This window comes from Astatotilapia calliptera, chromosome 12 (genome assembly GCF_964374335.1).
Source record: "Astatotilapia calliptera chromosome 12, fAstCal68.1, whole genome shotgun sequence".
NCBI classification, from domain to species: domain Eukaryota; kingdom Metazoa; phylum Chordata; class Actinopteri; order Cichliformes; family Cichlidae; genus Astatotilapia; species Astatotilapia calliptera.
Window position 1 is genome coordinate 39066515 of NC_137433.1, and position 22499 is coordinate 39089013.

At 44.9% G+C, this 22499-nt stretch overlaps 2 protein-coding genes across 3 annotated transcripts; both read right to left on the reverse strand.

Annotated features, from left to right (window-relative positions):
* Nucleotides 1-88: 88 nt before the first annotated feature.
* On the reverse strand, nucleotides 89-6789 carry shld3 (shieldin complex subunit 3). Of its 2 annotated transcripts, XM_080308959.1 has the most exons (5): nucleotides 6647-6789; nucleotides 6449-6551; nucleotides 5155-6174; nucleotides 4861-5089; nucleotides 89-1235 (listed from the first exon to the last, which is right to left on the reverse strand). In XM_080308959.1, the coding sequence occupies exons 3-5, from the start codon at nucleotides 5328-5330 to the stop codon at nucleotides 1032-1034; spliced, it is 609 nt and encodes a 202-aa protein (XP_080165085.1). In that variant the 5' UTR covers nucleotides 5331-6174; nucleotides 6449-6551; nucleotides 6647-6789; the 3' UTR covers nucleotides 89-1031. The 2 variants fall into 2 exon arrangements, with proteins under 2 accessions (XP_080165085.1, XP_080165084.1); XM_080308958.1 differs by having other exon boundaries at nucleotides 4861-6174.
* Nucleotides 6790-7000: 211 nt separating this feature from the next.
* Nucleotides 7001-21303, reverse strand: LOC113033408 (serine/threonine-protein phosphatase 2A catalytic subunit beta isoform). Its single transcript, XM_026187163.2, has 8 exons — nucleotides 20694-21303; nucleotides 18496-18534; nucleotides 15456-15626; nucleotides 14035-14208; nucleotides 11533-11622; nucleotides 9517-9678; nucleotides 8373-8491; nucleotides 7001-7719 (listed from the first exon to the last, which is right to left on the reverse strand). Exons 1-8 carry the CDS (start codon nucleotides 20793-20795, stop codon nucleotides 7647-7649), a joined length of 930 nt encoding a protein of 309 aa, XP_026042948.1. The 5' UTR covers nucleotides 20796-21303; the 3' UTR covers nucleotides 7001-7646.
* Nucleotides 21304-22499: the final 1196 nt, after the last annotated feature.

Genomic DNA, 22499 nt, shown 5'->3' on the forward strand with positions numbered 1-22499 from the left:
TGTGTGTGTGAGACTCCAGCATCATGTGACTGCTGCAGCTTTTCCAGAACAGTCACATCACATCACATGCAGCAACTCCAGACACTTATTACAAATATTAAAAAAGCTTTATTGGCATCAGAGAAGGATGACAAACATCAGTATGAAAACACTTTACAAACGCACACACAACACACAAATCCAGCTGGAGCACCCCCCTCCCCCCAGCTCATGAATAGTTCAGTAGATTTGAATAAAATATAAATGGGTTTCTGCCCTTGAAGCATTTGATGAAGAGGAAAAACAGCTTTAGCTTAACTTAGATATATTTTTACATCCTGTGTGGACGCAGCGCAGCGCTGCAACAGCTCCTGATCACATATTACTGTTTGACACAGGTCAGGCTTACTGGTGGAAACTGGGTTTGATCTGCTCATAAAGCCAGTATGGCAGAACACTTGATGAATATTCGCCTTGTTTCCTTCAGAGAAAGCCTGAACGGTGGATAAATGGCAGCGTGGATTTGCTGTTTGATGAGCAGATTTCATTCACTATCACACAGCCTCGCTCTCAGTGTGCACTCTGTAACACCAACTGTTCTTTTTAATGTGCTCTGTGAGGGTTTTGTTAACGGACGCTGGTTTATTTGAAGACAGAGCAGAATGCTAACTTGATTTTTCTTGGAGCTTCTTCGTCTTCATCAACAGTTTCCAGCTACAACCTGATGTGAACAGCTGATAAACATCAGCTGGATTATGTCTGCATCTCTAAAACAAGAATGTTAGCTATGGCAGAAAGCTTGCTGTAACACAGCGCGTCTCCCTGAGTGGGTCTGATCGTTTCACTCTCACTGTTGCTTCCTTTTATCACTTTTACGGTGCTGATTCTTATCAGGACTCACACTGTGACTCACACTGATGCCGGCCGGCCGAGCTGCAGGTTAAACCACAGTGACAAAGAATAAGACCGAAGCTGCCCCCGCAGATGTCACTGCAGCCTCCGTCTAAGCTGCGACGTCTGCAGAAACCCAAGCGAGTGCAGCAGGGGGCGCTCTACATGCTGAAGACGTTTCCCAGCCGGCGCACCGACAGGTCGATCCTCCCCGACAGCCGCAGCTCCTCCTTCAGGAAGCGCCCCACCTGCTCGGAGTGCAGCACGTCGCAGAACACCCAGATCTCGCCGCGCTCGCGCTGGATGTTGGCGTTACACGACGGCAGGCAGGAAGTTCGCGCCAAGCGGCTCAGAGTTCGCCACACCTGCGGGGAGGAGGAGCAAACTCCACGTAAACAATGTGACAACATCAAACAGCTGTTTGTATTTTCCGTCTCTGTTGCTGAGCAGACTTATTTCTGTGGGACGTTAAAATGTGACGAGCTGTGGAAACAAGGTGAAGGTCGGACACTCCGATAAGGATCAGCAGACACAGCACGCAGGAAGAAAGCACACGCCGGCGCCGTCCACGCTGGCGCCGTCCACAGGTAACATTAACCAGGAGCAGACTCACAGTCCTCGTGCCCGCTTTAACATTTAAAGCGTGAAGATTGTGGAGGCTTAGAAACTGCATCTCTGATAAAGCACGTCTGACTCACACACTCGTTATTTCATGGCGAGACGTCAGTGGAAAACCTGGAAGCTGCGAATCTTTGGCGTTTTTCTCTGAGAGCCAACAAATTATTAACTTTGACCAGCAAATAAAGTTTTCTTTCTGTGGCTTCGTTCTAATATTTAACGTGTGTGTGACACTCACACCTGGTGATTACCACGAACGGTCCCGATGATTAAATATTCCACAGTCACTGATTATTAAAGCCTGTTTGTGTTTGGTTGTTTTTGTAACGCACTGTTATGGCTGAAGGTGGCAGCGATGCACCTACAAGCTGTCTGAACAGCAAGAATGCGAGAGAAGCACTCGGACTCGTGACGATTTATCAATCGCCGCCGCCGCCAGCATTCGTACGTGTGAGGTTTCCCGTGCGTGCTGTGAACGCAGGTGCAGCAGATGTGATGTCACAGCTGCAGATTCACAGATGTTTCAGACGGACACGCTGCTGGAAGCGACCGCTCCCACTGTAACTTCATCTGCACCCACACACTGCAGCGTTTATTTCTACCATGCAACACCTGAAGTTCAGAGGAAGACTGCAATGAGTCCAGTAGAACACGCAACAACCAATACAGCGAGTGTGAAGTCACGGCGCCGCCATCATTAAAGAAACGTCTCTGAGGAAGAGTCGAGGAGTTCTCGTTACACATCGCCCTGCGCTTCTACTCGAAACCACCTGTAAACACAAACATCAACATCCTGCAGTTCCTCTAACACCCAGCAGGGGCAGCAGTGAGTCAGTCCCCATAGACTCCCATGTTAAAACTTCACAGTGTGTTTCCAGCCTGATAAACAAACTGGTCTCTGTGGATAATTTCCTCCTTCACAACAGCTGTAGAGGTGAGCATGCTTTAATAACAGACCTGTTCTAGTAAGACTTAAACATTTTATTATTTTATGTTAATAATATTATATTATTAAGACAAAACGCCAAAACACAAACTTAACAATGTGGTGTATGCTGTACAGTGCAGCGAGGAATGCTCAGACCTCTACATCGGAGAGACCAAACAGCCACTTCACAAGCGCATGGCACAACACAGAAGAGCCACCTCCACAGGACAAGACTCAGCAGTCCATCTGCATCTTAAGGTCAAAGGTCACTCTTTCGAGGATGCCAATGTTCACATTTTGGACAGAGAGGACAGATGGTTTGAAAGAGGAGTGAAAGAAGCATCTATGTCCACTGTGAGCGACCATCTTTGAACAGAGGCGGGGCTTACGACACCAACTCTCTGCCATCTATAATCCAGTTTTGAGATCCTTCCCAGACGCCTTAACGCCCACTCACATCCTGGGCCATCTGACCTCAGGACATCACATGATAAGGTGGGGCCAGGTTTCACAATGAACTCACCCGAAACTCTGGCTGATTGTGACCCACACCCAGTTTCCCACCTTGGCTCAGGCGATTAGAGGATCATCAGGGGGTCCTTTTGTCCCTCTGTGGGGGGTCACTCCCACTAGGTTTATATCTGGGACTCTCCACCATTTGACCTTAGAACTGAAGAAGCTTCTCGGATGAGAGGTGAAACGTCTTCAAGCAACTTAAAGAAGTCCAGACGCTTTTCTTTGCAGCTCCTTTGACTACGATGACCTGGATGACTGAGAACCTTCACAGACATATTATATTATTGTTTTGTTTACTTTTATGTTCCCTGCTGCTAAACTAATCTCCCCTTGTGGGACAATAAAGAATTTGAATTGAATTGACTATGTGCACGTTAGCATGTGCTACTTCCGGTGTGGAAACTCCTGTGGGGAGCTGTGTTTCCGGTGTCGTATTCGCGCCTGGTTTACGGTCCAAAACAAGTTAACCAAATGAATGAATCAAGCGGCGATTTACATTTCTATAGATGTCTCGGGCATTTACCCAATATATCTGTAAATGATGTTCATCGACTTGTCGATATTTTCCCCCGCGCCTCAGAGCAAAAGAGAAAATGGATTCAAATGTTATATTTCTCAGCGGTCCCTCGTTTATCGCGGGTGTTATGTTCTAAAAATAACCAGCGAGAGGTGAAATCAAGGAGCCGATTTTATTTTTGACGGTGCAAAACGTTTGGTGGACATCGTGGACATACAGCATTGCACTGCAGAGTCACACTGCTAGCATCGATGCAGCGATTCTGGACTGTACAGGAGAGACAGAGGAGATCGTCTGCAGCGATCAGGACGGAGGACACAATGTGACATAAAAAAAAAAGCAGCAAACTTGCACTAAAAACTCAGTGAAACAGCGAGGTGAAAGGTGAAGCGCGTTATAGCGAGGGACCGCTGTAATTTTGAAGGTAAGTCACAACATACCCTTCCTACATACTAATGTATAGAAACCATTACAATCATTCATTTTTTGTGTGGCTGTTTTCAGGGTTTGTTAACATGCTGTGTAGGTGTGTACTGGACGAGCTGATCTCGACATAACGGGAAACATCTGGTTTGACTGTTCTTCACCTGTAGTTTGAATGCTGAACATTTGCCTGTTTAGATCATGAGACCAGTCACTACACAGAGATGTGCTTCTGAATGTGGACGATGTGTCTTCTGCTGCAGTGATGCAGTTCAGCTCGTGTTGAGTGATGTAAACAGCTGATGATCTAAACGCTTTAAATTGATCATTAGATTTTTTATGACACAGCAGCGGTGAGCGTTCCCACCTTCTGCTCTTTGTAACTTAACGCCATCTTTCCATTTTCAAGTTTTGGACATGATTGTGGAGGATATATCTTTGCAGTAGTGATTGACCGCAAAGTAAAGCTACCGGAAATGTACAACCCCACATCCGGTCTCAAACCAGGAAGTTAGCATTGTCTCGTGCACAGGGTCTATTGGGGGCGTGGCCTCTTTGACTGACAGCTAGCTGTCTGCTAGCTTCACCTGAACTGGGCCTCTGCAATGTGTTTGTTTGTTTTTGTCTTTTTAATCTGTTATATCTTGTAAAGCACTTTGTGATCTCTATCTAGAAATGTGCTATATAAATAAAATTTTACTTACTTTACTTACTTTGTTTGCTTAATGACATCATGTGACCAATAACATGGCTGCTGTGAGGTCAGTGCACTGACCCCAGGAAGGCTGGCTGAGTTTTACTCAGAGACATTCTGGGACTTTGAGTGAATGTTACTGAGCGCTGATTAGCAGGTGTGTGCCTGTGCACTCCACCGTCTCACGTCTGGCTCCAGTCTGTGGTTTTTCCTCACTCTTAACATCTTCATCAGCCTTCAAACAAAATTTTAAAACATTGTAAAGCTTCACAGTTTCTACAACATTCCACCGACCTCCTCGATGTCTCTCGCTGCTCCGCAGTTCAGCTCACCGATCACCCATTTGGCCCTCTGGCGGAGGTGGAGCCCGTGGACGGAGACGGCGTGGTGAAACTGTTTGGACAACGACTGCGAGCTCTGCTGCAGGACGCCTCTCTGCGTGAAGACGCTCCACCTGCTCCGCCTGACCTCCGAGCCGGTGCAAAGGGCACCATCTTTGTCCTTGTGTGGCTGCTTCTCAGGTCTGTTGTTAGGAGACACAGGGTGGAGATCGCAGTGGGTTTCTGGGTCACCATCTCTGGGTCTCACCTCTGCTGCTGGTGAATCATCCAAACACGTGACGACAGGAGCTGGTCTCGCAGGTCTGATGGGCAGGCGGCAGTCTCCGGTGAGCGTGGGGAACCACGGCGTGAAGGCCGGAGGAGCACGGAGAGGGAACGGCTCCAGGAGCTTCTGCGTAGTCTCCAACAGTGAGCCGAGCTCATCAGCTGATCCAGGCTGATAGTGCAGGACTACATCCCCCATACAGGCGGACGGGGTCAGGGGACCGGCGGCAACACCCTCCTCCTCACCATCATCATCTTCCTCTTTGTGACGTCAGTCCAGGCAGACATGAAGCACGTTTCATTCAGACCGACAGCCCGTTAACGTCATCAAGTGGTGAAAGGATTAACTGTTAAAAATGCTCAGCAGAAACTATACTGCGCATGCTCCAGAGTTCACATTTCTACACACGCTGACAGAAGCATTCACACTACACAGCATCCCGACCGGAAATGTCACATTCAAACAAATCTTTACCGACTCCGTGACTTTTGACGTTTGTGGCTTTAAAGTCAACTCAGGCTCAGCTCGCGCTCAGGTACCAAACTTCCCTCGAGCACCGGGGGCTAATGTTTTTAGCCTCTGCTGCTAGCTCACGTTAGCTACCGGGCTGACCGGCGAGCAGAGCCGGTATTTACCGGCGGGCCTCTCCGAGCTCACAGGTGATGACTCTAGCCCACCTCCACACCTCAGACCCGCGCGCCTCCATCAAGCAGCCGCGAACCACTCCAGGAAGCTAACATGGACGGTGTCGAGCAAATATCGCTCCAACTCTCGCGATATTGATGTAACGCTGATACGGAAGTCATTTTAAGTTGAAAACGTGTTTTTTACAGTCGTTGATTTTCATCAAAGTTTGATATCATAAACAGTAACATCTGGAAACATCTGCTCATCATCCACAAAGGCAGAAGCATCCAAAGAAGAGCTTCATGGAGCCCGGAGAAGTTTGTGCTGTGAGCTGCGCAGAGCTCGCAGCATTTCCATGTATCTATTCGCATTTTCCTGCAAACGATGGAGAAACGATGGTTGTTCAGTTGCATAAAAATAGCAAAGAGTGGAAAAAACTTTTTAAACTTTTGCCATAAATTCAAAAATAAATTATCACTATCAAATTTGTCTTTCAGGCTTTTTCTCATTCTTAATTGTAAAACTCGCTCTGCAGAAATCATTTAAAGAAAAGGTTCCTGCTGATTTCTACACTACACATCAACCAGTTCATGATCACCTGATTTCAGAACAGCTGTGATTCACTTTACGTGACATCACTCATACTTGCCGGTGAGCTCCGGTTACCGTTTCCAGCAGTAGATGCAGGTCTGAAGCTACAGGCTGCTCAGCACTGTGATGTTAGTCTTTCATCAAACACAAATAAAAACATCCTGCAAAGTACAAAGTAGTCTCATTTAACACTTTTAAACATTTCAGATTTCCTTCTGAATCTCTGCCTTAAAATATGTAAATAAAAAATATATACATTTCCTGCCAGCATTCTCAGACTTGACCTTAGAGCACACGTGTCAAACTCCAGGCCTCGGGGGCCGGTGTCCTGCAGGCCTTAGATGTGTCCTTGATCCAACACGGCTGATTTAAATGACTAAGTGACCTCCAGAGGCCTGGTAATGAATCATTTGATTCAGGTGTGTTGGCCCAGGGTGAGACCTAAAACCTGCAGGACACAGACCCTCGAGGGCTGGAGTTGCCCACCCCTGGGCTTAAGTAACAAGCTGAACATGTGTTCTGAGCACGCTCAGAAAACAACAGAACTGGAGCACAAAGTTCGAACCTCCAGGTGAAGCAGGAGAAGAACGAGGTCGACTCACACAGGAAGTTCATCAATAGGACATTTTATTTCATACGTCTGTTGTCTTTATTCAAATTACAGTAATATACTTGCTGAGATGACCACCGGCTGCAGCCCGGACAGCTAAAACTCACAGCTGTACTACTAGAAGCAAACTTAAATCAGTTTTTAAAATTATTTCGCAACAGGGGGAGAAAAAAAAAAAAAAAAAAGCAGGTATGCCAGGAGACGTGTGGTGTTGGCGGTGACGTCAGGTCTGTTTTAGTGCTGTGGTCTTTAAAAAAAGAAAAAAAAAAGAGAGAGAAAGGAAACAGAAGAGGAAGGAGGAAGCCTGCGTTTGCGTTGTACATGTGGTAAAGGAGCAGAATTATGGCACATTTGGTCCACGTTGGTAGTTTTATTCTCTCGATTTCAAACATGTAAGAAACAAAAAGAAGAACAGATCAGAGTTTACATGTTTCTGCAGCACAGCATTAAAGACAGCATACTGAAAACACGACTGTAGGGGGCGCCCTCTTTAAAATCTGGATTCAGCCAATCGTTTGTCTCTATTCATCATCATCATCATCATTATCAGAAGAAGGATTAGAATGGTCTTTCCATCCAAAATGACTGGGGGGGAGGTGGGGGTGGGTGGAGCTTCGTGGATGATGGACGGGGATGCTTCGGACATTCACAGGAAGTAGTCGGGAGTGCGTCTGGTCACATGGGGCTCACCACGGCGAGGGGCGGGGTCAAACTGAAGGCTGAGGAGACAGAAGAAACCTCGTTAGTGACGACTTCCTTTAAGTCGAGTGAGGTTAGATCAGTTAAACCTTAGCTTCTGTATCCATGGTAACCAAGACAGTCATGTAATTTTAGCAGATGAGACCTAGACTCAGACTGTACATAAAAGATGGTCAGAGTGATGTAAAGCCTTGACCTGGCGTTTTAAAATCAGATGATAAGGAGCGAGCCGTGGAGCTGCTTGTCTGTCACAATGAAGCCCCGCCCCTAAGCCCTCCCCCTTTATGGATGTTTCAACTGTAACAGGACCAAAACTTCCAGAATAACTACATTTTATTCAGACCAAAAACTCATCAGGTGAGTTTACTGAGCTCAGCTCATGTCAACCTTCAGGAGTCGCCCCCTGCTGGCAGCTGTCAGTGTGTCCCTGAATGAAACTGAATGTGTGCTCTGATGTTTCTGACTCGTTACGCAGAAGCACAGTCTGAGTATTCATGCTAAACTTATTATATGAAAGAAGAGAAACATTAAAAGGAATCTGGGGATTCGTGATGTTTAGTGTCCAACCCTCAGGGTCCCCACACGGCTCCGTGTGTTTTACATGGATGTATTCATATTTAACCTCAGCACCGTTCGGCCTCTCATATGATGTGAACGCATTCTTCGTACTTACAAAGAATATTTCAGAGTGTCGTCCAGTTCCATGATGGCCGCCTGGTTTCCACAGCGGTAGCAGTAGTTTGGAGCACTGAAGATGGTCACCACGTTCTTGTCATGGCCCCAGTTGTAGCCCTGCAGGAACAAACATGTCAGTTAGACTGGGACACCTCTGATCAACAGGGGGCGCTACTGAGCTGAACGAGCAGGACTCCATGGGCTCAAGAACAAGTTTCATTTCTTTGTTTTTGACGTTTCACCGCTGCGGTCGTGAAATGTTTTTGAGTGAGAATCAGCCAGTCTTTAACCGACCAATCAGCACAGAGTAGCAGAGATATTTTACTCTGAAGGACGAAATAGTCTGTGAGAAGAAGAAAAAAGGACTACAAAGTTATATTTCACTTCAGACACATGAAATTGTCAAGTTAACCGTGAACTGAATGGCGTGCTAACATCAACAGGAACGGCTCTCGCAGATCAGTTCAGGAAAACTGACGAGAACTTTGTCATTTTAACATTTCCAGTGAGAATAACGGTCAAACCAGCTCGATCTGTGGGCGCGGCGCGTCCTCAGCCGCCTGTGATCGGAGCTTTCCTTCAGCTGCAGATGAAGTTCGTGCAGCTGCTTGGCGAATCTTCTGAACAGTGAACTGAACCTCCGTGGGAGTGAAACTGGGACACCAGGGAGGAGATGAGGAGCCTGCTCCAACTTCATGTTGTTGCCATGGAAACCAGAGGATTTTTATAGGACCCTTCAGTCCACTGGCTGTGTGAACACGTGTGCCAGGTTTAACATAAAAATAACAGGACATGTGAGCGCCGGTCTGTGGGCTCATCACGACAAACCTGCAGCAGCGTGGGTTTCTGAAGCTCATCATCATGACATCAGAGGACAAACAGGTCACCTGACCAGGATAACGAGGTCACCTGACCCAAAATAAAGTGTTTTGTTTTTTTCCTTCTAATCTGAATCATCTCTGCATATAAACAGGCTGCTAACAGGTTGGATTTCCTTCTTTTACGCAGCCAGATTTGTTTTTTTTAAAGCGAACCCCCGAGGAGATTTTCTATAAACAAATATTCATACTCATTCTTTGGTTAAACAGCACAATATTTTCACATAAAAGTGACACCGTGCTGTGAAAAAGTGTCCAAAATACCTCCATGACCAGCTGATGGGCGCGAGACACCAGAGTGAGTCCGTTGGCATGATTGAAGGTTTCAGAGATGTCCTGACCGAAGGTGTAGCCGGCACCTCGGGGAGAGATCCCCCACCCGCCGCGGTCATCGGGGTCCGACCACAGCAGGTCACACATCGGGCCCTGAAACAGAAGCCAACAGCTCAGGTAAACTGCACAGTTCAGAATCCTAAATATAAACCTGATAAATGACGCTTAGAGTTTAAACTAGAAGCACAGATCGTAACTGCACTGCACGCACAAACTCATGATGGACACCAGACGTTATTGAAGGTTTGACTGGTGTTGCAGAGCTTTGCAGAGCACTGATTGTTTTTAATAAACTGCTCTCCTGTTCTTGCTTTGGTGACAATTTTGTACATAAAGCAGTAAAATTACTACGTGTGAACAGATGAGTTAATAATAATAATAATAATAATAATAATAATAATAATAATAATAATAATAATACATTTTATTTAAATAGCGCCTTTCAAAGCACCCAAGGACACTGTACAACAGATAAAAACTGGAAATGTACACAATGGTAAAAACAGAAGATAAAAGTTAAAACATACAGAAATTTAAGAATAGGCAATTTTAAACAGATGAGTTTTGAGGGTGGACTTAAAAAGAGAGAATGAACTAATATTTCTGAGGTCCGGGGGTAGGGAATTCCAAAGTCGAGGGGCAGAGCAGCTAAAGGCCCTCCCTCCCATTGTGATCAGACGAGCAGAGGGAACAGAGAGAGAAAGAGAAGATGAAGATCTGAGGCAGCGGGATGGGAGCTTCATCTGTAATAAGTCAGAGAGGTACGGTGGAGAGAGAGAATGAATAGCCTTGAATGTATACAGAATTATTTTAAAATGGATGCGAAATTTGACCGGGAGCCAGTGAAGTTGCTTCAGGATTGGGGAGATGTGGTGGGTAGAAGAAGTCCTAGTAATAATACGGGCAGCAGAGTTCTGGACACGTTGGAGCTTGTTGATAGATTTTTGTGTGAGGCCAAATAATAATGAGTTGCAGTAGTCAATTCTAGAGATAACAAGATTATGGATGAGAATGGCAGTGGCGTGAGGTGTGAGGAAGGGGCGGAGGCGATTAATGTTACGGAGTTGGAAATATGCTGCACGTGTAATATTATTGATATGTGAGTTAAAGGATAATGTGCTATCGAGAATGACACCCAAGCTTTTCACAGAGGGAGAGATAGGGACCAGCGAGTTATTGATGGTGAGAGAGAAATTGTTAATTCTGGATAGCAGTCGTTTAGTGCCAACCAGAAGAAGTTCCGATTTATTGCTGTTGAGTTTAAGAAAGTTGGAGGAGAACCAAGAATTAAGTTCAGCTAGACAGAGGATGAGGGAGGGTGGAGGAAGAGTAGAGTCAGGTTTGGTAGAGAGATAGAGCTGGGTGTCATCGGCGTAGCAGTGGAACTGAATATTATATTTACGAAAAATATGTCCGAGTGGAAGAAGGTAGATGATGAAAAGAAGGGGCCCGAGGACAGATCCCTGGGGCACCCCAGTGGATAAAGGAGAAAGCTGAGAAGTGAAGGATTTTAATTGAATGAACTGAGTGCGGTCAGATAGGTATGATTTAAACCAGGCTAGTGGAGTGTGAGAGAGACCAATAGAAGCTAATCTGCTAAGGAGAATGGGATGAGAGATGGTGTCAAAAGCTGCACTCAGATCAAGAAGGATAAGGATGTGTCTGTAGTTTTTAATGACACAATCAGGTCTAAGCCTCGGCTCTGGCTCCTCTGCAGCTCACGAATGAGTGTCAGCATCGAGCCGGCCGACGCGTTTGTTCTGCCCATTTATCACCACAAACTGCTGTGGTGCCAAACATGGATCAGTGTGAAAATAAAAGCTCCACAGAGGCCGTCTCTCAAACAACCGACGGGCTTTTGTTTAAAAAGTATTTCTGTTTCCATCCCTGACAATCTGAAAGCTGACCTGTGTGTGTGTGTGTGTGTGTGTGTGTGTGTGTGTGTACCTCATGTGGAACTTCTTGCAGGCGGTCCAGAGCTCGTATGTGATCCAGAGTGTCTATGGAAGGAGACAAGCCTCCGTGGAGACAGAAGATCTGAAACAAAGAACAACAAAACCTGCAGTTAAATAATTAATGAACAGATTCACCAACAAACAGTTAAAAACATCTTTATTCAGCTTCAAACTCAGGCGGGAGTGTGTGGACGCTCAAATATTCACTCATGAAGAAAGAAAAACCCAAATAAAACTGACAGGATGTGGCTGAAAAATAGGGTAAATGTTTAAGAGGCGGACAGACCGCAGACACGAGAAACAGGCGATTAAAAATAATAAGAATCATGATCTATACTGACCGTTTTTAATGTCAGATTCATGCTTAAGAAAAAGATTTGCCACATTTGCCAAAAACAATATGATCACCATTCTTTCATGTGTTCAGGTTTCTTTAATCAGCTACAGTTCACAGCAGATCTCTGCACTCATCTTTTATTCTAGTCTATCAAAAAGCACGACGTGAGGAGATTTATCATCTATGGAACAATCATGAAGTCATTTAAATAGAGTCGTTTCTCCCGTTTCTACTCTCAGCTAAAAACATGCCAGCATCACCAGCAGGGGGCAGTGATGCAGCTACAAAACGTTTTCCAACCAACAAACAAAAACAAGTGTGTGCAAGTAACCATCTGTGGGTTATGATAATAAACACAATGTCATACCTGAAAAAAGGAGCACTGATTTAACCTTACACGCAGGGATGGGATACGAGAACCGGTTCTTATGGTAGAAGAACCGGTTATTGGAATTCTAGTCGTCTACGTGCTTGGAATTGTTAGGCTGCCTGCCTATAGATCCTTGCACACTTGGCTACGATCAGCTGATTTCAGTTTGCGTGTTGGAGGAGGAAAGTAGTGGCGCCGTCTCCAGCGTGGACGCAATGATAATATGGAGACTCCTCCAGGACAGAAGCGCCTGCATCATACTGTTAACACACGCTCTTTAACAGCATGCTAATGTTAAGCTAGCCAAGAGCCCAGAGTGACGCTAAAGCTGAGTGAATCCCAACACCACACCGCGCTGCGATAAAGTGACCAGCCAGGCTGAGGTAGAATCACCATGGCAACCACTTTACAGTCTCTCTGCTGGTTTCAGCTCTGCTCATACCTAAACACTAAGAACGATCGCGTGTCCTTATCAGCACAGGGATCTATGTCGGTGTATGCAGCTGTAGCCTCAGGTTTATAATGTTAAACAGTAACTGACTCAGTGTCAGGGTTCATACGCCTATTTCAGGGTCAAATTCAAGCACCTTTTAAGCACTTTCAAGGTCACTTTTCAAGCTTTTCCAGCACATCCCCCCCACCGCCCAACACAAAGAATGCATGTTTCAATTCGCATCACGTCAGTAAGACCATGTGAAAATGAAAACAAATCATCCTGGGTGAACTTAAACACCTTTGTTCCCCTTTTGTTGAGACATATAAAAACGCACCAAACAAAAATACTGCGAAAGGAAACGGTCGCCTTATACACATCGTGTAAACTCAAAATGCACATTTCACTTAAAAATTAAGATGTGAAAATGTGAACAAATCAACTTGTTAGAGATGTTCTAAAATAAACAACAACAACAACAAAAACCCCACAAAAAGAAACCAATGAGTCTTCTCATCAGATATTGATGCTTCTTTCCTGTGTGACAAAAAATAGGAGACAGATGTTTGTTTGTTTTTTAAGTTAATTCCCAATAAAACTGTTTTTTGCTAACTACGTTGCTGTCTGTATTATTGCTGAAATCCTGAACGATCACCTTTAAAGTGTTTGTGCTAATAACATCATGTCAGACAGGCACGGAGAACAGCACTGACTGGGAGGCTTTGAACACATCACATAGTTCAATTCAACATATAAGACTTTAAGAAAGCACAAGCATCTACTTAAAATCTATTGAATTTATCATCTGTGATATTATGTACAATTCCAATGTACTTTGTTCATCTGCCTTAGATAAACAGGCAGCCTCAAACTATGAAATATTCATATACAAACACACATAACTGTGTGTACTGTGTGAGTGGCTGATTGTGCCCCACAGGCCTCAGTGTGAGCTTGAAGACATTTATAATGTTTAAGTAGTTTAAAGTGTCGGTGCTGATACACAGTTTGAATGAAAGCCGGGGAACTTTGGTAGCACAGAAACTAACATTTTTACTTGACTATGAGTATTGACCCAACACCGATCACAACAAACAGGAAACACCTCCAACGTGCACAAATAACTGACCACACAACATGAAATTAATCTGCATGAACTGATATGCTGCTCAGTGACGGTGGCCACTCTCAAAGCAGAGCCAATGAGAATCAATAAGAGAATTCATAAGGAATCAAATCGATAAGTAATATTAATAATGGAATCTGAATAACTAAATTCTTATTGATTCCCATTCTAACTGCAGGTCTGATCAGATGAAAACGTCACAGTGAAACTGGGCGTGGCGCGTCCTACCTGTCCGTCAACCAGCGCGGTGAGCGGCAGGTAGTCGAACAGGTCTGTGAAGTACTTCCACACGTTAGCGTTGCCGTACTTCCTCAGGCACTCGTCGTAGAAGCCGTAGACCTGTGTGATCTGCCGAGACTCGTGGTTCCCTCGCAGGATGGTGATTCGCTCCTGGAAACGAACCTGAACAACAATTTAAAAATACATAATAACGTTAAAGACGATCTAAAGCCGGGTCAGACCCCCAGAGAGCAGCATGCTGACTCAGCTACATGTTTAATGACTCTTCTGTCAGACTTCATGATGTAAAATAGAAACGATTAGCTAAAGGAAGCCGTCACGCTGTGATACCGAGACGGGAAAGAAGAAGCACTCAGACCAAAGTGTGACTCTGCTGGCAGCCTCTAGAACAGAAACAGGACCACCGCTCCCCACCGGGGGAGGAGTCTGACGGCAGGACGAGACATACCGGAAGAACCTTCGAGACAGGAAGCTAGCTGGATGGCATTAACTATACTTTCAAAATAAAAGCAAAGAGGTTGTAAACTACTAAAGCAGCAGCGCTGTTCTCTCAAACAGGTTAAAAAAAAAATTATAACAACCAGGTAAACATGTGTGAAACATGCAAGTACAACAATAACCACAGTGATGCAATTTTCTAAATAAAGTTTCTTTGCATCATTTTTATTTGTCTGTGTATCATTTTAACTACAATACACTAAACTTTAAGAATAAATAACTTTGTCTGAAGGGCCGATCACGCCTGGTTGTTCCTGTGAACAACCATGTTTCTGTAAACTCGAAGCTCACAGCCTGTGAATCCTGCAACAAACCTGATATCTAACCAGAATCACACGTCAGAGTCCAGGTCTGACACGTGTTGTGGTTAGAAAACAAAAAGGTCATTAAAGTCTGTCAGTTTCCTTGAGATTTACACGCTGCAGCTGTACTGTGAACACAATCAGAGTCAAACTAGTTCACATCATTTTCACATCATGTGGTTGCTTCTGTTCAGACCACATTTATCCCCCGACTGCTCCTCTGTGTGCAGCAGAAACATTGGCCATCTCCTCAGTCAGCTGATTTCCCCTCACATGCCACCACTTCATGTTTTTATAAAACGTGTTTATGATGCTCTAATACTTTACAGAACCATCAGTCCTCAGATTAAACGTCTGCTCAGCTGAGCTGATGTTGATCTGTTTGTTTGAAGCTCAGAAGCTCTGCTGATGATTTTTGGAAGCTTTCAGACTGACGGAGCAAACAAGTTCAGTCTGCTTCTTATCAGAACAAACAAACAGTCTGTCAGCCTGTGGCCACCGAGAGGGCCGCTGTGATCCTAACAGGAAGTAAACTCAGAGAACATCAGCTGACATCAGAGCGCTTCCACGCAGCACACGTGAACGCCACACAGAAACACAGAGGTTTACCTTTAACGTGACGAGCAGCGTGACCGTCTCCACAGAGTAGTAGCCTCTGTCGACGTAGTCCCCCATGAACAGGTAGTTGGTGTCGGGAGACTTTCCTCCGATCTTAAAGAGCTCCATCAGGTCGTGGAACTGACCGTGGACATCGCCGCACACCGTCACCGGGCATCGCACCTGAGGGGACAAACACAGAGTCACATGGTCAGCGCCACAGAAACTGAAGCTCATTCGTTTTGTTTTTTTACACCAAGCCAAAAGGAAGCCAGCGGGGTTTTTTATCTTCCTGCTCTAACATCCGCTCCAAGGCCTGAGTTTAGATAAAAGCACAAATATAGTTGTTAGATACTGGCTCCGATGACTGATGATCAAATAGGATCCAACTGTTGGGTCATTAAATAAATTACATTTCTATTAGGATACAAAGCTGAAGGAAAAGTCGGGGATTTTCTTTAACCCTGAACAACCTGCTTTTATGTTGACATGACTCATGTTTGTGTCTGCAGCAGAGGAACGTCAATATTTAGGCTGATAACAAATGAACACACATGTGCGTGCGCGCGCGCGCGCACACACACACACACACACACACACACACACACACACACACACACACACACACACACACACACACACACACACACAGCTGAGCCACAGTACGTGAATATTTAATGCTGGGTTTTATTTGGGATGCACTGACCTGATCTTTGAATCAGAAATTTGATCTCAACTCAAAAGGTTGAACTGGGTATCCATGACAACAGGCTGATATATTCTAGTCAGTTCTAGTTTTTACTGTTTGTTAGCCTTTTGGACACAAAAACATCAAACCTGCAGGAATCAGATCGGCTAGAAAGACGATGAAAATGATAATCGGTGTAACACTGTTCGACCTTCACCTGACTCACCTGTGCTCACTAATTACCAGGAATGTGTGCGACTCATCAATTAGATGTTTAACAGCTGCTGCACTCGACAGTTACATAACTACTCTGTGGTTAAACTGAGCAGTATTTCATTAATCTACAACCACAGTTTCCTGTAAAGCTAGCACAGTTTATCGGTGGGCCAATATCAGCGTCAGTATATAATCATGTCAATAAGAAACAAAAAAGATGTTAGAGACGTCCATTTGTTTTGTTTCTGAAAGAAAAAAAAAAACATTCGCAGCTGATCTGTTGGAATATCACTAAATATCCACACTGCTGTTAAAACTCCTGCATGTGTTTCCTGGCACACTAAGATAAAACCACGGGACCAAGGCACCCACATCATGCACATGATGGCTGCAGGTGCTAGCACTGCTAACGTTAGCCTCACCGTGCTGAGTACACTGGCATGTTTGTGCAACATCACACTGAGCGCACCAATTACTGCCAAGGCACAACACCGAGTGAAGTAACGTTTCAACAACCTGCGAGGGAAACGTCTTCATGTCACCTGTAGCAGCATCAAGCTCTCTTCATGATAAGCTCACTGGATCATAACTGGTCTTATCAGACACTCTGGTTCAGATCCAGCTTCCTTTTAGAGGAGGTTTCACTGAAAGCTGCCGACACCTCGGCACACCTGATGTCGTCAGGCAGCTTTCACTGTCGTTTCTCTCGACTGCGTTTTTCTTCAGGTCATTTCTCCAAACGTCAAAGGGATCAGTTTTACCTCTTCACCATCAATCAGCCCTTTCATGTGTTCACACACAGTAAATGTAGCTTTCACTCGTTCCTTTTAGCACACCTGAGTCTCAAAGAACCCCCTACTTCAGAACGTCAGCGTTTGCTTACTTCAGGGTTTAAAGAGGTTCTAAGCTGCTGACAGAAATCCTCATTTTTGTTATTGTTTACAAATAATAAAAAAATGAAGGCACCAAAAAATGTTTAAGAACTGCATTAAAACAAAAGAAATCTGATCCGATCTGGCAACTGCTCTGTTGACAGGAAGTCAATATGATCAATTAAAGTTCTTTAAGGCCGAACACACAGGAGGAACAGTTTCCTCAAATCACTTCCACCTTCCTCACTGCAGGTGAATCAGTAACAAGCATCTGACAGGAGCGGCTGTAAATAGGACGTTCACCGACGGCTGAATGTTTGGATCAGTTTTGTGCTTTTGAGGGAAAACCGTTTCCATAAAAACATGGCGGTGGGCATGTGTGCGAGCCCACGCCTCAGCTGTAGGCCGTGTAAACAGGGTGTGAGATTGCTCAAACACCCCACAGGGAACAAACCGCACACTGAAATCTGTTCCTCAAATCTTTTCCACACTTTGATACAAATGAAAGAAAGAATTTGGACAAACAGGAACCTTTCTTCACCTGTGCCCTGCAGAAACACCATCAGCGGGTGGAGAGCTCATTTAAAAACAGGCTGGTGCTCACCTACACGTGCTGATACCTGGGACCTGGAAACTGTCCATCATTTCACAGCGTGTTTCTTCATGCTGCTTTTATGGGTTTTTGTAAGAGCAGCCTGGAGGTGTTTATGAGGAGGAAGGAGCCTGTCACAGTTTACAACTCCACTATCTAGAAGGCTCCCTGGGCTGGACCTACTTCAAATATTGTCAAAGGTAGAGTCCTAGTACCGTGGCTCTGTGAGCAGTGCAGCTCAGGTTAACACAGAACTACGGATGCATGTAAAATGTTAACCTGAGCTCCGCTCCACCCGAGTCACAGAGCCACATCTTCACTCTGAAACACATAAAGGTGGTGGTCAGAGGGCCCGGTGGCGCCAGTGTCCGGCAGCCTCGCCTCTGTCAGTGCGCCCCAGGGTGGCTGTGGCTACAATGTAGCTGCCATCACCAGTGTGTGGATGTGTGCGTGAATGGGTGGATGACTGGATATGTAAAGCGCTTTGGGGTCCTTAGGGACTAGAAAAGCGCTATATAAATACAGGCCATTTACCATTTATAAAGGACCGATGACCCATAAACGGCTGACTTGGATTAGAATCTAATCGTTTGATATCAGCTCTGGTTTTATCTTCTGCTTTTCTTTTTCCTCGTGACTTTCATATTTTCCATGAATAATCAATAATGAGTTCGGAAAACTCACCTCCTGAACGTTGGACTCCTTGGTCAGGATCTCCTTGGCCTGTAGAGGAAACAGATTTAATGAGTGTCTTTGGGGGTTTTTTCTAAAGGACTCACAGCTCAGACAGTGGGGGGGGGATCATGTGACGAGCTGACAGGAGGTGAAATCAAACTCAGCTCCTACATGCCCAGAGTCACACACACGACTGTTTTTGGTTTGTTTGTTTTTTCCTTCTTAAGATTTCAGGCCCACGTGACCTCAGAGGACACTGTACTGTTTGGAAACCTGCTCTCCTCAGCCCCACAGCTCTTTTAAATTAGTGAGAAAATAAAGTTGATCTTATTTTAGAGTTTTAACCATCAATCACTCAGCAGCTAAACTTCCCTCCTTCACATCAGAATTCACAGGATACACAGGCTACAGCTGGGACTGCCTCATTTTTGACCAGCTAAACACGTCACACACATGTGACATTTAAGCTGTCATTTTTTTAAATTCTCTTACTGATAAAGTATTATTAATTTATTTTACTGGAAACAGCTAACCGGGCAAAATGCTAAATATCTTTTTTATGCTGTACCAACAGCGTCCTCCAACCAGAACCCTTCAGAACAGCAGGTTACGGTTCCCTCTATTCGAAATAACGCCATCTTTGTTAGTCAAAATGTCAGAAATATCCAAACCTTACACAGCCCTTTGTTAGGCACAGTAAACTCATCAACACTGAGTCATCAGCTACACGTGGACTCGCTGTGTGAGGCTCATTTAGAGCAGGAAAAACTTGCTGCAATGAATCATGCAACAGCTTCAATACGTGGAAATATAAAATCAATAACCTTTAAAAATGTACCCACCTAAGGAAAAAGTCCATAAACATGTTGCTGGTTTTTATTCAAATTTACTGCAAACAGCAATGTGTAGGAAGAGCAAAAGAAAGACTTATCAGTACTTTTTACATCACTTCAGCTCCACTCATAGCTGAAAGATGACAGCATGTACCTACAACAGGCCAAACCTCATTCATCTCATGAATGTTGCTGTTATTAACTGTAATAAGAGCCCCCTTCAGTAATTGATTAGTTCATATGAAGTCAGCTGGCAGAACCTGGCTGCGCTCAAACCTCCTCACCCACCTGACCAATACCACCTGCATACTTTCATTCCCCCTCAGATTACTGCAATAATCTCCTAATGGAGATCAATCAGATATGAGCCAGTCTGTGCCATGTTCATCATACCTCCATTATATTCTTCTGTCCTTCAAATTTCATGCCATGTTTATCCAGTTTTTACTTTGAGACTTTCATCTTTTTATTATACTGAAAATCTAAGAAGACAAAACGGGGACACCAGAACCTGTACTATAAGTCTCTTTATTTATTTATTTTTAACATCTAAACCATCTCTGACTCTGCTGATTAGCTAGAAACAAATAAATGACTGATTAGTACAGACGGTTTCAGCCCTCATTTAGATGTTAAATGGCACCAACAATGGATTGCTCTTTATGCAGAGAGCATAATAAATCAGGTTACAGACATTTTACGCTCTGCTGTCTCGGACGTGGATTTTCAGTTTGATGGGTATTTTCTCTGAACATCGCTGCTCATTTAGTCAACGCACACTTCTAAAAGTACGCAACGAAGAATATTTCGGGTTTAATCGCTTCGACATAGGACGAGAGCCGCCACACGGCGGAACAAACGGCTCATCTTTAATGGTGCAACCAACCTGCCGTTTATGCAATCAAATGGTTGATCAATACATTAAGGGCGCGGTACTAATCGATCAATCGCGACACACATTAACAGATGATTCGCCTTAAGAGAGAATTAAGAATAAAGCCCTCTACAGTGAATGGCTGAATCAGGCTGAATCCCGGCCTGTGCGCAAAAGACAGCGCAGGTAATAACCGGGCAGTAAAATGGGCTGCGTCTATTTCTTGGCACTGGGCTAGAGATGCGATTTTTCGGCCCGTGTGTAATGAGTCGACGATAGTCGGACAACAGTTCACAGTGGGGATTATTTAATAGAAATACACACATATATATCACACCTGAAAGGGAATTCTGACTCAGAATGCGTAGGAAAATTGGGCGCAAACAGCCGCCTCGTCGCTCCTTCATTCCGGAAATTAGCCGGAGCCACTTTCGCAACACAGGCCGCGCTGGGCTGAGCCAGGCCTGCCGGGAAATCATGTCAAAAACTTTGGAACTTACCTTCTCACAGAGCGTCCGGACTTGGTTTTCCGATAGCTGCTTGCACTCGTTTAGCTGTTCGATCCATTGGTCTAACTCTTTAGTGAAGGATTTGTCTTCCATGACAGCCGCGGTAGCTCGCTAAGCTAGCTGTGTTAGCTACCTGAAGAAACAAGCGGGCCTGTGTCTCTACGCTAGCTGCTAATTTAGCCTTTAGCTCTTCGTATTGTTAACCCACCGGACCGGTTGGAAAAAAATCACCGCAACAGTTTAAAACAACGACCTGTTTAATCAACTTCTATCATGATAAATGACCGATGTTAAGATACCAACGTTAAAAACACGGGTCTATCGGCCGGGGGAGTGAAAAGGATCAAAAGTCCCCGATGCGGCAGAGCGTAGCGGCAGAATACTGCGGCGTCGCAGCGGCTAGCCGATTTGCTAAAGGAGCTAGCCACAATAACATCCGGGGATTTAACCAGCGTGTGGACTCAGCACAGCAGTGACATCGTGTGGACAGACCTTGAATTACGACGCGAATGCGCGCCACAACACTACTAGTATTAATACTAACACAGTACAAGTACAGAACTACTGCTGCTACACTACTACATTGCTGCTGCTACAGCTTCATTACTGCTACTTTCACAGTACACCTACATTACTGCAATACTATAACTACGCTATTACTACACTATCACTACTGTTAATGAGGAGGTTCAAAGGAAAGTTGAAATTGTTATCCTCATGAAATCAACCGGTCAGAATGCAAAATAAAACAGCCATCAATCTGTTGCAGTATATCAGAGTTATATAGCATAACTTAAAGGGAGACATAAGCTGTGTCCCAAAACGTAGGCTGCATCCTCCTGAGGCCGCATTTGTAGGCCGATTACGTCACAGCGGCGCAACGAAGGCTGTCCCAATTCGTAGACTCCTCCGAAGCCGGCCGACAAATACGTCCTCCTTTTCCCCAGATTTGAAGGATGGGTCGGGTGTGTCCTTCGTGGCCCTGAAGAAGCTTCTCGGATGAGAGGTGAAACGTCTTCAAGCAACTTAAAGAAGTCCAGGCGCTTTTCTTTCCAAGCTCCTTAGACTACGATGACCTGGATGACTGAGGACATTCACAGACATGCTCTTATTAATCTTTCTGGGTCACAAAATAAACTTTTAACATATATTCAGGCGAGAATGTAGCTGTGTAAACTTCAAATATCTGCTCGGTTTATCAAGACATCACATATTTGCAAAAGTGCTCCGACATTTTCAGAGACATCTGTTACCCACCAGCTTGATAGCTGACCGGGGGTTCAAGGGTCACTCGAGCCGGCGAGAACACCAGACCCCCGGCACATGGTTAATCGTTCAACCCCCGCGGTCTTTCGCTACGGAGGAGACGTTAAACATGATATATAAGTCACTCAGATAACTTAAGATGTTATTGATTTGCTTTTTTCAGTCTTTTATTTGTTGGGGAGTAAATCAGTTTGGCTGAGATTAAAGTTCTTAGATTTGATTAAATAAAACGTTATTAATCCCTCGGGTGGGTTCCTCCGGAGCTGGCTGAGATCGTCGACTTTGCAGTTACTGAACGACACGGAGATGCAGCTGGTCAGAACGCTCTCTATGGTGCTCCTGTAGAACACGGTGAGGATGGGAGGAGGGAGGTTGGCCCGTTTCAGGCGTCTCAGGAAGTGGAGGCGCTTTTGGTGACGGAGGTGATGGATGTGACGGAGGTGATGTTGAACTTAGGAATAAAGGTTTAAACTCAGGAGACCAACTCAAACTCACGTCAGCTGCTGCCCCATGTGGGAGTGTGTAAGTGAG